General features: G+C 26.7%; 3 protein-coding genes across 3 annotated transcripts; 1 reads left to right on the top strand and 2 right to left on the bottom strand.

Annotated features, from left to right (window-relative positions):
- Positions 1–468: 468 nt before the first annotated feature.
- On the bottom strand, positions 469–2,911 carry LOC103570569 (prolactin regulatory element-binding protein). The gene is made up of 4 exons (XM_053738171.1): positions 2,451–2,911; positions 1,969–2,363; positions 1,139–1,833; positions 469–1,031 (listed from the first exon to the last, which is right to left on the bottom strand). Exons 1-4 carry the CDS (start codon positions 2,586–2,588, stop codon positions 946–948), a joined length of 1,314 nt encoding a protein of 437 aa, XP_053594146.1. The 5' UTR covers positions 2,589–2,911; the 3' UTR covers positions 469–945.
- A 1,776-nt stretch (positions 2,912–4,687) lies between these two features.
- Positions 4,688–6,330, top strand: LOC103570578 (RNA polymerase-associated protein LEO1). The gene is made up of 3 exons (XM_014440039.1): positions 4,688–4,774; positions 4,926–6,089; positions 6,161–6,330. The coding sequence occupies exons 2-3, from the start codon at positions 4,937–4,939 to the stop codon at positions 6,328–6,330; spliced, it is 1,323 nt and encodes a 440-aa protein (XP_014295525.1). The 5' UTR covers positions 4,688–4,774; positions 4,926–4,936.
- A 926-nt stretch (positions 6,331–7,256) lies between these two features.
- On the bottom strand, positions 7,257–10,707 carry LOC103570568 (RNA-binding protein 28). The gene is made up of 8 exons (XM_008548349.3): positions 10,445–10,707; positions 10,171–10,265; positions 9,943–10,091; positions 9,689–9,857; positions 9,319–9,605; positions 8,006–9,247; positions 7,554–7,925; positions 7,257–7,479 (listed from the first exon to the last, which is right to left on the bottom strand). The coding sequence occupies exons 2-8, from the start codon at positions 10,184–10,186 to the stop codon at positions 7,360–7,362; spliced, it is 2,355 nt and encodes a 784-aa protein (XP_008546571.1). The 5' UTR covers positions 10,187–10,265; positions 10,445–10,707; the 3' UTR covers positions 7,257–7,359.
- Between the last annotated feature and the right edge of the window lie 5,670 nt (positions 10,708–16,377).

Below are 16,377 nucleotides of genomic sequence, written 5' to 3'. Positions count from 1 at the left end.
TAATACGGTAAATTTAAATGATATTAATATTTTGATTAATAAACTAAATATCATTAATATTTTAAAACGTACAATGATAAAAAAAAATTGTACAATAAATTTATTAAAATTCATCCGGCAGCCACATTTTTTCTTTTGAATTCCTGCAGACTATATTTTTACAATTTATAGATTCAAACAATTATTCATAATATTATAAATTATTTTTACACTCTTAATCATAAATTATAACTTGTATTATAGCTATCAATAATTAAAATGAAAAGCCCCATGTAAAATCAAAACAAAATTGTAGTCATTCAGTTTAAACCCTAAAATAATAGATAAATTAAAACATAATTAAGTTTATAATTTTAATAATATTTAATATAAATTTATACTGTATATATTATCAATGAGTTATTCTAATTAAAACTGTTTTATTATTAAATTCATAAATTTTTATTTAATCAAAATTGTTGTTTTGAAAAACATTTAAGTATACATGCAAAAAGGCCATTAAAAGCACACGAACAAAACTGACAGCTAATAGTCAAAGAAAAAAGAAATTTATCATGACCGTAACAATGCGAAAAATATTTTAAACTATTGATTTACAAGATGTATTAAAGTTATATATAAAAATATATTTACACAAGGATATTGAGAATATCTAACAACTTTATTATAACAACTGGTCAATTAATTTACCCTGCAAAAAAAAAATGTTGACAGTCATACACACGACATATTTATAATTAGTTTAACAAGTATCATGTTTTAATTAAATAATTTAAAGCATCATCATGTTAATTTTTACATCCATATTTGGATTACCATTTTCTGGTAAAAATTAAAATTAAATTTATATTGCCTATGGTGCCTAAGTGAATTGAATTAGTCAATAAAATAGACTTTATAAATTATTGCATATTCGTTAACTAATTTTAAATTAGATATTTTCGGTCATATACCCATATAACTACAAAACATAAATGCTCCACAGATACTTAAGATAATAAATAATATGACCAACCAGAATGGCAGCGCATCTAAAATAAAAAAAAAATAAATATACATATATATATTTTTTTTTTTCAAATAAATAAAAAAAAATAGAAAGCAATATTGAATTATTACTTATATTTAAAATACTTACGTCTAAACGGAATGCTATGAATACAAATTCTGTTATCGACAGAAATACTAACGACAGCAGTTTCTGAATTACTTGTTATTGCTGGTCCATCTAATTTCGTTGGTAAAAATTCCAAACCCGTAACAAACATACTGTGAGCACCTGATATATGCAAAGCTTTTTGCAAACTAAAGGCAACATAAATATCAATACTGCCAGAGAACATCGTGCCAACTGCTACGAATTTTCCATCATCTGACACAGCAATTGCCGACAATGTTTCTTTACAAGGTGCTGATTTAATTATTAAACCTTGTTCAACATCCCATAATTGAAGATAACTAGGATTTTTAGATGATGTTGCATTCGATAGTATATATAATTGTATTTTAGATTTTTTTTCATTAGGAATTCTAAATCTAAGTCTTTTATACACGTATTTTGCACCATTAGGTGGAACCCATGAGAGTTCTTTATATTTTGTACCTTTAACAACATCCCAAACCAAAGCTCGACCATCTTTAGCAATTGTTGCAACATAATCACAATTGATATTGAAATCTATGTCATCGATTTCTTTAATATGAGTTTTTAAATCATGAATTTTTGTTAATTGAGGAAATTTCCACAGTCTTACAACACCATCCAATCCTCCAGTTGCCATTACTTTTCCATTAAGACTTATTCTCACTATTCTTTGTAATGGGTCCGATTCGCTATAAATTATAAAATAAAAATTAATAAACTATATTTAAATAATCAGCAATTAGAAACTTTTGATTTTATGAAAAGTTAATTTAAAATTCTGACAAAAGTACTAAAAAAAAATTTAAAAATCTGAAAAACTATACCTAAAATCTGTTTGAATACTTGTAGAAGGCTTAAGAATTAGTTGCAATTTTTTGTGTTTTGCATTCGAATTATTATTTCGTATATTTTCAAATTTTTCATCCCCTAATTTAGTTGTAGTATCTTGTTTTTTCTCATTTAACTTTCGTTGTCGTAAGCTATTTTCATTATCTTTAGTATTAGAATTTATTCCTGCCTCAACTTCGCCATTCTCTACCGCCACAACTCTTGGTATAACATTATACAATTGACAATGACTTTCTTGGCCAGCTACTAACCACGTTTTTTTACCATCATTAAATGCAGCACAATTCATAACAACACTAGGCCCTGTTTCATGTCTTGTAACTTCTTCAGCAATAAAATTCCAACCATCATGTGACAATTCAAATATTTCCTACAATTAAATTGTTGAAAAAAATTAATTTTTTGAGTTTAAATATCACAATAAATGGAATAATAAGAAACAAATAAAAATAATTACAAAGCCATTAGCTACTCCTGTTTTTGATGATCCGCCTCCACCTCCAACGAGAACGTGTCTACTTGTCAACATCTGAATTGTGTAAAGAGGAAAATTGACCCGGGCCAAAAGGCCTCCTTTATTTCGTCTTGGAGGCATATCCAATAAATAACTAATTTACTATTTAATAACATTCACTTGCTACTAGATATTGCATTAATAATTCCGTTATCGAAAAAAAATATTTATTGTTAATTTGTGATACATAAATATGAGGCCAAGTTCCACGTTTCACATAGGCGCCGCATTCTCCTATACATTACATATAATTCACTCACGGCTAAATAATAAGATTTTATCAAACTGTCACGCTTAATACACAATATGTTATGTACAGACTAACTCACACACATCAATAATCTTATAGTTTAATAATAGAGAATTCTTTTTGGTTAGTTACTAATTATAGAGAAATCTACTATGACAAATGATGTTGATGTTCATCCTCTGTTTGATGTAATTTTTTTTAACTTTAACGAAATTAATACGCATGCACGAATTCAATAAAGCGGTAAATTTGAATTCTTATTTTTGTAAAACTATTATTTAAAAATTATTAAGTAGTAAATTAAAATTAGTAGTATGCGAATAGAGTTCAAATAAAACAATTAAAATTATTCGTAAATTTTGAATTATTCATAGATTGTCGAATTATTTGTAACTTTTCAATTTATTTAACTCGAATTATATATTCAATTTTGGAATTTTCACAAGGCAATTTTTTCACTCGATTTTAATAAATAAAAAAAAAAATAGCAATAATTTACCAATAATTCAAATTCTTGTAACAATTTGAAACAACAAACAATAATTCAAAAACCGGCGAATAATTTTGAAACGTATGAATTATTCGCACTTAATTCATTAAAATATAAATATTACAAAATCGGTAATATTGCCATAAGCACACCATGTAATATTCTTTGTAAAAAACTAATTTCATTCCTGAATTAAATTAATACTTACTTATATTTTAATCATAGACATTGAGTATTCTATTAAAATTAATATTAATCAAAACTGTTTTGATTAATTAACTGTGTTAAACATAAGTAACTACTTTATGTATTCGGTACAAATTTAAATTCAATTATTTATCAAACAATTTACCCATAAACTATATTAATAAAAAATATTTACTTACTTATTAATTTAATTTTTTATGAGTGTGAATGTAGCAGACATCAACCAAATTTAAAATTATTAATAAATAGACTAAATCATTAATAAAATAAAATTTTAAAAAACTGCACATTTAAAAAATTTTAAAATTAATAAGTGCATTTTTTATACATATTGTTTTTTTAATTATTTACTCTATTTATTTTATCATTTTAAATTTGTCTGATGTCTGCTACATTCACACTCATAATTTTTTTTATTAAATCAAAAAAATTATCGAACGTCTACTGTTTGTAATGTAATTGGTTTTTATATTAATTTAACATTCACCATTTTATAATGCTTTTACGATTTTTTAATTTTCAAATTTATTTCATAAAATTGTTAATTTTATCTTCGAATCAACGTAAACTATTTTTAATTCACAAGCAATGAGTGTGAATGTAGCAGACATCAAACAAATTTAAAATTATTAATAAACAGAGTTAACAATAAATAAAATAAAATTTTTAAAAACGCACATTTAAAAAATTTTGAAATTAATAAGTGCATTCTTTATAAATATATATTTTTTTAAATTATTTACTCTACTTATTTATAATTTTAAATTTGTCTGATGTCTACTACATTCACACTCATCACAAGCAATGTAATTTTTGTAATTTCCAGTTTTGTAGAATATCGATTTTTAAGAATATCAACAAAAAAATACTATAATATATAAATAATGACATGTTACTAGAATTTTATGAGTAAATAAAATAATTTGTATTTTTTTAAATTTTAAAGAAATAACCCTAGAAAGTTTTTAAATAGATACTTTAATTATTGCCGTTGTACTTTATTTTTATATTTTATTTCTCTGTCCGATATTATTATCTGTTTTAGAAGAATCTTTTATGGTTAACGTAATTATATTTATTGCAATTGTAATTAAAAACAATTTGTTAACGAATATCGTTATGCCAACTATAATTATTTAAACTATGTACATATGATAAAAAAAATAAAACAAAACAAAAGAGGGAAGATAAATATACAGGGCATGATCAGAAGTTCACTCTGGAAGAAAAAGACGCAACTTTTGCGTTTATAAATATTATCGAACTAACCCAGAGAAACAATTCGAGTACCATAATGCGTTCATAAACTCTACGAAGAAGGTAAATGCAGTATCTAGTATTGTTTCATTTCTCTAGTTTTAATTAAACCTCGTGACTTTTCATTTCCTAACCATCTGGTTAGATATTTATTAATCTCCAGAGTGTTTTTCTGAACACGCCCACAATTAATTTGTTTCTATTTAATCTTTAGATAAAATAAAAATGATGGCAAGTCCAAAGTTCCAAGAATCTTTAAATCAATTACCAACAATAACATCAGATATTAATCAATCAAGTGTAAATTTTAAATCACAAGAGCTAAATGATTTAAATTCCAGTATTTTAGCTAACACTGAACTGATTAACTTGAGAGAAAAACCTCAAGAAAGTATTGAAATTTTTCAATCAATTGTTAATGCTTTATTTGGTGATGCAGGCGACGTAAGTTCAGATGAAGAAAATGCTTTTGAAGACTCTGAGAAAGACAAAAGTCTGAAAGAAAAACTAAGTTTTAGTCAAAGTGATAATGAAGAAGTAGAATGTGATGAAATTCCAAAGCTCATTATTAATAATATTGTTCCAAATACTGATGACGAAAGTAATAAAACTGAAGAAGACGAACAAACCAATGCAGCAATAATCAATGTAATAATTCCAAAAATTTCAACAGATTTAGGTCATGATATTTATTTTATAAAATTACCAAATTTTTTATCAGTTGAAGCAAAGCCTTTTAAAAAAGAAAATTATGAAGATGAAATTGATGAAGAAGATACTCTAGATGAGGAAAGAAGAGTAAGGCTTAAGTTAAAAGTTGAGAATACAATACGAATAAGAGAAACAGTTGATGATTCTAAAAACATTATTAAAGAAAGTAATACTAGATTTGTTAAGTGGTCTGATGGAAGTATGTCATTACAAGTTGGTTCTGAAGTTTTTGATGTTTATAAAGAACCATTACAAGGAGACCATAACCACCTGTATATTCGTCAAGGAACAGGTCTACAAGGTCGAGCTGTTTTTAAAACAAAATTATCATTTCGACCATATTCAACAGATTCATTTACTCATAAAAAAATGACTGTATCATTGGCTGATCGTTTTCAAAAAGCATCAGGAATTAAAATTTTATCACAAGTAGGTTATAACCCCGAATTAAATCGAGAAGAAATGATAAAGAAAGATAGTAAAAAACTAAACAATGAAAATGCTAAAAGTAAAAAACCAAAAAATAAAAGAAAAAGAAGAACGTCAGAAAGTACTTCTGGGTATAATGATGGTGTTCGTACAAATGATTCTGACGATGAAGATGCAATATCACTAGCAGCAATTAAAAAAAAATATAAAACAAAAAACATTGATCGTTTTCCTCGTGGTAAAATATTTTTCTTCTACAGTTATATTATTCATCATTAATAATTTTATATCAATTATTATTGTTTTCAGCTCCATCTACTCAGTCTAATGACGATGAATCTGAATTTGAAGAAACTTTAGCTAAAAAATATTCTAAAAACTTGATATTCCATGATTCAGATGGCGAAGAAGATACAATTAATGATAGCCAAGCTAAATCTGATGATAAAGTTACTGAAGAAAACAGTAATTCTAATTAATTTACCAAGAATGGTAAATTATTATCAGTTTTTTTGAACATTTAAAAATTATTATTTTAAAGTTAAAAATATTTAATAACTTATAACGTATTCTATTTTTTTTTTCTATTTAAGTTTGTTTACTTATCGATAGCTAGACTGCTCTTTAATATTTTATTATTACTTTGAAAATTTAAAAAAAGAAATACTTGAAAAAATGAATTCCACATATTCCTTGAAGATTTTTATTTTAATTTTTAAAATAACAAACCCTTAAACTCATTAGTATTTAAAAGAATTATACTTTAATTCTTAAAATTGATATTTAATATTCACATCTTCCGAAAATTGCAAAAAGAAAAATTGACATAATAAAAAGATATTCAAATAATAGAGACAGTCATAAATAATTGTTTCAAATTATTATTTAACTATGTGAAAAATAAAATTGAGAGTATTAACTCATTCATTGCCGATGAACATGGCGATTTAATAAAAACAGTTAAATAAAAAAAGTATTATTAATAATAATCAATAAAATACAGGTAAGATTAAATAATAATAAAAATAAGAAAGCTACTTGCCAATAAATAAAGTATATAAAAAGGGCTTTTGATTGTTGGGAAATGTAAAAGATAATTAAAATAAAAAAGATTAATTTTAACAGACTCATATATGTTACTAATTTAAATATTATTATTGAACTCATGCTCTATAGAAATATTTCAATAACTTACTATTTTCATAAACAACAAAATTATGCATATAGGTTTCCTTTGTTTCTTTTTGAAAATAAAAATGACTTATAGTTACATTATTGTTAGCTTATCAGTAGAAAAGTAGAACAATCGTCGAATTACTACTTTGTTATCGTCAAAAGCTATCTAATTAATGAGATTGTGGGCAATTAAAAATACAGAAATCAAAGTAATTGTAGTATTAAGAAATAAAATTTTTGAGTAATTATTTATTTTCAAATATATAATTAAATTAATAAATATATACATACATACACACACGTGTACATATAAAATTTATTTATTTTTTCATTCAAGTATCGTACCACTTAGATTTACTTTGTGGTATCGATGATAATTGATTTTTGTAATTGTGCACAAGTTTATTGAAATTTGCTTCATCAATAGTTGGTTTTTTCTTCCCTAGTTTCGGCTGTAAAAATTTTATCAAATTAATAATTTAAAAAAAAAAATTCTCTACGTATATTTTATTAAATTAAATTTTACCTTAACTTCTTTCCGAGATAATGCTTGATTAGTTTTTATCTCTTGAATTTTTCTTTTAATCTTTTTATTTTTATTCTCATTTTTAATTTGTTCACGATGACGAAGAGCTTGTTCTTTCAATTTAAATTTAGCTCGTAATTTAACAGATGTTCCAGGTTTACTGTTTGTACCAGAAAATTTCGTTACTTCGTCACCATCAGGTTTTTTGTCATAATCGTTTTTAAATCGTTTAGCCGGGCGTTCAATAGATTTACTTTCATTATCTTCCCGGTTGGCTTTCCACAAAGGATTATGCTCTCTACTTTTAGCAATCCTACGTTGTTTAGCATTCACCATTATTTTATTTTCAATTGAAAAAGCTACAATAGGTCTCTGAAATAAAATAAAATCATAAAATATATTCACACACATGTATTATATTCTTTTAGTATAAGTATATAAAATATCATTACCCTTGATGCAGAAAATATATTTGGATTATTATTAATATTTCTAAGTGCTTTTAAAGCATCTTCATGTTTTGTAAAAGCAACAAATGCAAATCCTTTTGAAATTCCAACCCCCTTTGTGTCAGTATTTTTAAGATCACGCATTATTCTTGCTTCGGTTATAAATGCTTTTGGTCCAGCATGACTTTTAAATATTTTTCTAAGAGTTAAATCATCAAGATTCGGTGGTAAATTGTGTACAACTAATCTTACTCTTGAAACAAACATAGCCAAATTACGAAGCATTTGAGATTTCCATTGTTCTAATTCCAAACGTTTTTTCATATCTGCTGCAGAAACACCTACTGCTGCTGGACTACCAGCCATAACAACTCCTTCTTTTACTAAATACAAATTTCTAGAGTCTTTAATTCTTTGAGATTTCAAAGTTTTTCCATTAGTAACCTCGTTTCGATCTAAAGCTGGATGAGGATCAAGTACTTGATTTTGTATACGCAATTCTGTTCCTGCTGACAAACATTTTTCTGCATCTTCAACATTTACAAATTTAACAAATGCTGTGCCTTTAGAATGTTCCGTTAAAGGGTCGATACAAACTAGCGCATAATATACTGGACCAAATTGTTCCATACATTCTCTCAACTCTTTATTTTTTACTGAAAAAGGAACATTTTTTAGAAAAACGGTTTTACCTTCAGTTACATCATGAGAAATTACATGAGGTCGTTTTTGTGATTTATTATTTTCTAATTTTATTATATTTTTATCATCATCTTCGTCTTTCTCTTCATTTTCAACTTCAAATTCATCATTACTATCATCTGTCTCTCTTTTATCATCATCATCATCATCATCATCATCATCATCATCATCATCATCATCATCATTATCGTCATCTTTATCATTATCATTTGAAATATCTTCATTAGAATCATTGTCTCCTTCTTCAGAATCTTTACCGTTAACAATTTCTTCAACTTCTTTTTTAACTTCCACCGGTTCGTCTTTAATCGTTACGTTTTCAGACTGTTTTTGAAATTTTGATTTAGCTACAGCCAAATCAACAACGACAGGCCTGTCACAAATAGGTTTCATATTAGCGTGAAAAACAGCTTTTCTAGCACTTTGAACATGATCAAATTGTACAAACGCACAACCAGTAAATTTTCCATCTTTCTTCAACATATTAATTTCCTCAATAGAACCATATTGCTGAAAATGTTCTTTAATAATGTCTTCTGTAGCCTAAAAATTATAAACATTATATTACAATTTGAATAAAATATTTAATATTAACAATAAAAAAAAAGTTATACTTTAAAAGATATATTTCGCAAAATAACCCTCGATCTTTTTTTTCTCTTTTTCAATTTCAATTCTTTTCTTTCTTCTGGTGTAAGCTTTTTCTTATTTTTTCCGAGTTTTTTATTACTGGATTCAGTTTTGCCAGTACCATTTAATTCAATCAAATCATCTTTATCTGTAGTTTCTTCTCCTACAGTTTTTGAAGCATCCTTATCTTTTTCACTATCTTTCCCATTTTGTTGAAGTTTCTCAATAAATTTTGATTTCGCGATTGCCCATGTACTAGTTATAGGTCGTCCTGAAATATTTAAAATTGAATTATTAAATATACTCGATTTTATCATTTCCAAGTAACAAAAATACTTAAAAATAATAACAAACCAAGAAATTCTTGCTTATTTGTTTTAAAAATAGCTTTAGAAGCATCTTCTAGTCTTCTAAACTGAATGAAACCACATCCAACGAGTTTACCATCAGGTCTTTTTAATAATTCTATCTGCTCTATTTGTCCAAAAGGCTCATAAAGTTTTCTAATATCTTCCTCTGTAACCTGTAAATAAAAAGCATGAAAAAAATTACAATATTATCAAACAATGATGATTTCCACTAAAGATAATAGCCATAATAATATTTACCTTGAATGATAAATTTCTTACGACTATCCGAGCTTTTTTATTTTGTACTTGAACATTATCATTGTCATTTACTTTTGCTTTAACAATTTTTCCTTGTTTCTTTTTATTTCGATAAGTCCATGATAATTGTTTACGATCTTTTCTCGGCCCTAAAATAATTTAAAAAAAAACAAAAAGAGAAATAACATTTGATCATAGAATTATTGTTTATGAAATTATTTAAATTACCGTCCACTTTTTTCATGATTCAAATGATTTCAGTCTCTGTGAATCCCAATTAAAGATATTAAGATCTGCAGCTTGATGTAGTTTACAAAAATAACCTATAAAAATTTAATTTTTTAAATTTTATTATTTCTTTACTTAAATTAAAAAAATTTGATTACTTAGAGAAATAAGAAAAAAAAACATTTTTTATACAAAATAAATTCAGTTCACAAATGATTTATATTCTTAAGTTTAAAAACCTAATATATATAAATAGTATATAATAGGACAATACCTGAAATATAGTGGCAATCAATCGATACAACTAAAAATATCCACTGCACATGAATGTAAAAAAATATACAAACATAAAATGAATTGATTTAAAAAAGTACTTTTTGATTTTCATAGAAAATTATTTTATATGCAGCAAAAACTCATGAAAATCACAAATATTCAATTAAATTATTTTATCCGAGATAACCTAGACAGAGATTGAAAAAACACGTGTTTAATTCTCATTTTCCCCTACCACAACATTCAATCTTTGCGTGGTAATTTAAAAATTAGCTAGGACTGTCGGGATTAGAATTACTATTCAAATTTTAACAAAATTCGATATATTAGAAGATTATGATAACAAAAAGATCTAATTAAATTTGTTAAAAAGCTATAAAAAAGAATTTAAATACCATGAAACCGGTAATTTTACATAAGAATCAATTTTGAATATATGAAATTCAAAATTTTACTGGTACTTTGTAGTTTCTGCTTAAAAATCCGATAGATTCCTATAGCTGTATGTATAAGGCCCTATACTTAACTATAGCACTTCTCATAGAACTCATTAATTCTTATAAAATCTCTATGGGAATTTATAAGAATCTATTGGATTCTATGAGATTTTCTAAACAGGGCATCCAAACAACCTTTTTGATTGCCGGTAAAATGCATTCATTTCAAAAATAATCTTAATCAAAAATTTGAATATTAATTGTTTGTCAATTAATTTAGATTTTTTTATTTTTTTCTAGCTATATGTAAAATAAGACTTTCTTAAAGCTCGAAAATACCATTATTCAAGAATACTCCACGTTTTTCAAAAGATTTTGAACAAGTAAATCAATGTTTCTCCTATAATCGATAGTTGAAAAAATATTGTCGTTATAAATTTAATGAAAATATTTTTTTTTTCATACTTTACTGCTTTTAAATTATGCAATAACTTTTAATTTCATTCTTTAGCTAGACATGCTGACCGATTGGTCATATGTTATTTTATACCGATTCAAGGCAGCATGTCTAAAGTATTAGTAGTTTTCTTATCAATACTATTGATTATCAATAATATTATTCTTATATATAGTTTACCTGGTAGAAGTAATTCTGATTTAATAAATTACACACGCAATTTGAATAAAATAACCAAAGAGTTATTGTCTTCGAGTACATTTCTTGAAAGTGATTTTAAAACTAAAATAAAAATTGTTTCGAACAAAATGAGAGACTCATCTCAAGATTTATTAGAATTACCGTCGTATGATTATGCTAAAACATTAATAGAATTTCAACGTAACTTTCCTCAAAAAGGACAGTTTGAAGAATCATTTCATGAACTTTTCGGATATATTGAACGAATCGATGCATTGCACAAACATTATAAACTTTATGAAATACCGGCATTGATAGGTGGTGCAAAAAGTCCCTATCATGAAAGTACGATAGATGATTTTTTACAAGTTCTCACTTCTCACGGAGCTGGAGGAACTCAAGATATTCTAGATAAAATTTATCATATTATGGTACCTTCAGCATCTGATACAATGCGCTTGGGTCTTTTTGAGCTTATGGTTGAACAGAGAAAAGTAAGTTTGAAAATAGGTATACCTTTTTTTCTCTTAATTTTATTTAAAATTTTTGGAATTATATCGTCCTCAATAATTCTTTTTTGGCTTTAATATAACTCCTAATATCATCAGTTGTAATAACTATAAACAAATAATTAAATATTTTGATGTTAAGTCGAACTAGAAAACATTTTTCTTTCCTTTTAAGAAAATTTCTAGACTGTTACGTTCCCGTAATATTTTATCGATTAAATTAAATTAATGATTTTCAATAAGTTAATTTTATGCTATGTAACGGAAATCGGTTACGATAAGAGAGTAGCCTTGGCTCGCGAGAAGTCTAAACAGATGACGATGCATGAGATCTGGATACGACGATTCTTTTACAGGGAACCTGAGATGCAGCATTAATATTTTGTCAACTCGGTTGGCTTTATTATATTTTTGATAACGACGATACCGTCAGTCTTTCGAGAGAGCTCATGGAGCTTGAGTCTCTGCTCTCCGTACGTAAAATTGATAAATTAGAATTAATTCTAAATTAATTCAACCTTATTGTAGGGTGCCGATTGGAACCCCCGATATTTTCACCTACTACACCTCGGCCTGTCCATTATATTATTACCACCCAGGGACGAGCGCTCATCAGCTGTTCCACCCTGTCCTATAACCCTGACCGGTCAACAGCAGTTCGGGTTTCCTGCCGATTTTCCTACCATTCACCTGCTGTTATATAATAATTTATGGAGTTGAACTCGGCAACGAAAATAAATTAAATCGCGAAATGTATAATTAATAAAATAATCGACGACTAGATCTCACCGGGGGTCTATCGATATTCCAATGAGGCCAAACCTGGACATTAATAGAGAAATATTTAATAATTGAGACAAATCGCTTTTTATCTTCGCGATTTTAACCAGCAGCCACCAAAATTCGCGGGTTGAACCCTAGCTTAGGCTGGCCTCTAAAAAATTTTTATTATTACCTGGGCAGATCACTGGGCTAGGGTTCTTGCAAAACAAAGACCCGCACTTATTCAAACTTGGTAACGTATGTTTAAAACTTATTAACTTACCTTACGGCTTATTACTTATAAATTATTTTCTTATTGTTGATTGAATTATTATTTATGACTTAATTAATAATACTTCTATTAAACTATTTAAGAATCTTACCAGTAAAATAGGATATAAATAGGATGAATCAGTCATAGATAGAGTAAAAAGGAATTAATTAGAAAAGTACAGGTTTATTGCCAAATGTAATAAGATTCAGTTACTATACTTACAATAACATTATCCGAAAAATTCAATACAAATGGTCCTGGTTTAAACGCTGGATATTTAATCAGTATATCCACGTGGAACAAAGCCGTTTTTACTAAATTTATTATTTTGCTCGCAGATTATTTATAGCGCGAGTACGTTGCCGGTAACGTACAGTAATTTTTAATCAACTTAAAATTTATTGAGAATTATTAACGATTAAACAGTTAAATATAATTGCAAGAGAATTGCCAGTAATGTAAAGAATATCGCAAGTTAATTGCCCGATTTATACAGAATATGCAAGTTAATTGCCTAATTTCTAAATTATAAAGTGATAATAGAAAATGAAAAAAACGTCTATATACGCTAATTGATCCAGGATCGAAGTGATTGACCGATAATTAAGGGCCTAGGAGTTGCTTCTGAACTCTGTGTAGTTTCAGGCGGCAACGAGACGGGGAAAAATGGAAACTGCAAGACTGAGGACGACGAAGACAATTCACATTGTCTCAAAATATGTAAATTAAAATTGGGAATTTTCAAGTATGTAACAAGGCCGAAATTAAAAAAAAATCCAGCTATCTCGACTTTTTAAAAGGAAAAAAAAATATTTTGAAAATTTCTTTGAATTATTACAATATTTATTGAAAGTTGTTTGAGCTTCCCCGGGAAAAAATGAATTTGCCTAATCACATATAATCATATATAAACACTTATATATAATTAGATCTGAAAATTGGTCAGATCTAATCATATATAATTATATAAAGTATTTGCCTAATCATATATATTTATATATAACCACTTATATATAATTAGACCTGAAAATTGGCCAGGTCTAATCATATATAATCATATAAAATTATATATAAGGTTTATATAATTATACATGGCAAATGATTATTTAATGAGACCTAATCATTGGCCTTATTTAATCAGTTAAATATAATCATATGTATTCATGTATAATTGAATCAAATATTTGGAGTCAAATTTTGATGAAATCATACATTTTGGAAGTTATTGTTGTCTTATAATTACAGTTGACTAATAATCTAATACAAATTAGAATCAATAATTTTTCCACTATGTCTTATTTTTATTCAATATTCATCAAATTTTTAAGAAAAACGACAATCTTATTTTAATAGAGCAACACAAAATATTCATAGACTTATTAAAAAATTACACGTAAATTTATATAATGATGATTACAAATCAACTTATCACTAAACGATGAATTTGTCATTAGAATATTATCAAATTTTAAGTACTTATAAACATAAATTATTTATTTTTTAAATAAATTATCGAGATATCCATCATATCTATTAATATATTTCATATCTATCTATAAAATTTTTCAATTTTAGTGTTACTTATTTTTAAATTTTTTAAATAATCGTACGCAAACTTACATAATAATTATTGCAATTGAATTTAGTCACCAAAGAATTTTTCATTTGAATATTATCAAACTTTAAATACAAACAAGTATATATTATTTTATTTTTTTAATCTAATAAGGTATCTATACATCAGAGATTTATAAAATGACGAAAACAAATAGTCACACTGTACAGATAGATCTTGGTGAATATGCTATCAATGGATCAATTAGGTACATTTTTAAATTTCAAGAGAATTTATATTTCATCGTAAATCGGTTCACTGTTGAACATACCAAAGTCTTCTATCACATAAAAACCAAAAGTATTATTGAACACGTTACCCTATAAAAGAAAATAATGATACAGTGCTGATCAAGTATTCTGATGTTAAAAAAATGACACAGCTTCTAAGAGTCGAAAATTGTGTATGCAAAAAACCAAATACTTTGAAAACTGTGTGGTAAAAATGACATTAACAAAGTATACTTTATTAAAATACTAATAAATATACCATGTAAAATTTAGGAAATATTACACATAATTTATAATAAATGTATTACTTCGATAAATGTAAGCAAAATGTATTATTAATTTAGTATTGATTTATAAATAATAATAATGGCAAAATAAAATAAAACATAATTTGGCTCTTCATCTGTAATAATTAATAAAAAAATTCAGATACTTATATTTATGTTAAAATCACTAAAGAACATAAAATCAACAATTATTAATAAAATTATAATTTACATTTGATTAGATATAATTATGTACATAGCTTTACGTTTAATTATATATATGGTTCTATATAAATTAGATCTGATTAGATATAATCATATATAGATTTATATATAATCATGTATGGACCTAGATAACTCTGGTCTGATTAAATTTGATTATACATAGATTTATATATAATCATATATAGCTCTAGATAATTCAGGTCTAATCAGATCTAATTATATATAGATTTATATATAATCATATGTAGCCCTAGATAACTCAGGTCTAATCAGATCTAATTATATATAGACTTATATATAATCATATATAGACCCATATAAGTCAGATCTAATCAGATCTAATCATATATAGACTTACATAAAACATACATATAATACATTAGTCCATATATGATTATATATATTTTATATAACAATTTATATATAATCATATATAATTATATATATTTAATATATAATCTGTGACGTTACATTGCCGAGGAGATGGAGTAGAAGGGGAGTAAGCGTGAGTCTGTGTGTTAGAAAGTGATAGAGTTAGTACGTGTGTTGAGTTGAGTGTAGGAAATAGTGAGTAGAGAGTATGGAGTACGTGTGCGGGGAAGTAAGTGTGTGGAGAGTACGAGTATGGGTACGTTATGTTGTCGGTGTTGGAGCGTCTGTGTGGTTGAGCGTGGATTCAACGAGGTATGTCTAGCTGTGTTGCGGATAGTGGCCAAAATTACCGTGCCTCCCGACCAGTGATGACGACTAGGCCTAGGCTTAGCTCTCGGGGTTGACGCGGTGATCACGGAAGAGCGACTGAGATGTCGCCGCCCCTACGAGTTGGTACCCGGAGTTAGCTGGGGTACGTTTACGTTTATTTGGGAATGGCAGGCCTCGTTTGCGATGCTCGAGGAAGCCAAAGGTTCGCTAACTCCGGATATCACGGGGAGTGACACCGCGGGAAGACCCGCGAGTCCGCGGCTTGTATGCGGTG

Source organism: Microplitis demolitor, chromosome 4 (genome assembly GCF_026212275.2).
Source record: "Microplitis demolitor isolate Queensland-Clemson2020A chromosome 4, iyMicDemo2.1a, whole genome shotgun sequence".
In the NCBI taxonomy this organism is placed as follows: Eukaryota; Metazoa; Arthropoda; class Insecta; order Hymenoptera; family Braconidae; genus Microplitis; species Microplitis demolitor.
Note: the sequence above shows the minus strand (reverse complement) of the source record. Positions and strands in the feature narration are given on the sequence as shown.

Excerpts from the sequence above, each read along its gene's own strand:
- LOC103570569 (XM_053738171.1), bottom strand. The coding sequence starts at position 2,588 with ATGCCTCCAAGACGAAATAAAGGAGGCCTTTTGGCCCGGGTCAATTTT. Across the intron at positions 2,364-2,450 it reads CAGGAGTAGCTAATGGCTTT|GAAATATTTGAATTGTCACA; the intron begins GTAATTATTTTT and ends ATTTAATTGTAG. Across the intron at positions 1,834-1,968 it reads AGTATTCAAACAGATTTTAG|CGAATCGGACCCATTACAAA; the intron begins GTATAGTTTTTC and ends TATAATTTATAG.
- LOC103570578 (XM_014440039.1), top strand. The coding sequence starts at position 4,937 with ATGATGGCAAGTCCAAAGTTCCAAGAATCTTTAAATCAATTACCAACA. Across the intron at positions 6,090-6,160 it reads CATTGATCGTTTTCCTCGTG|CTCCATCTACTCAGTCTAAT; the intron begins GTAAAATATTTT and ends TATTGTTTTCAG.
- LOC103570568 (XM_008548349.3), bottom strand. Across the intron at positions 9,248-9,318 it reads TGCGAAATATATCTTTTAAA|GCTACAGAAGACATTATTAA; the intron begins GTATAACTTTTT and ends TATAATTTTTAG. Across the intron at positions 7,480-7,553 it reads TATCTCGGAAAGAAGTTAAG|CCGAAACTAGGGAAGAAAAA; the intron begins GTAAAATTTAAT and ends AAATTTTTACAG.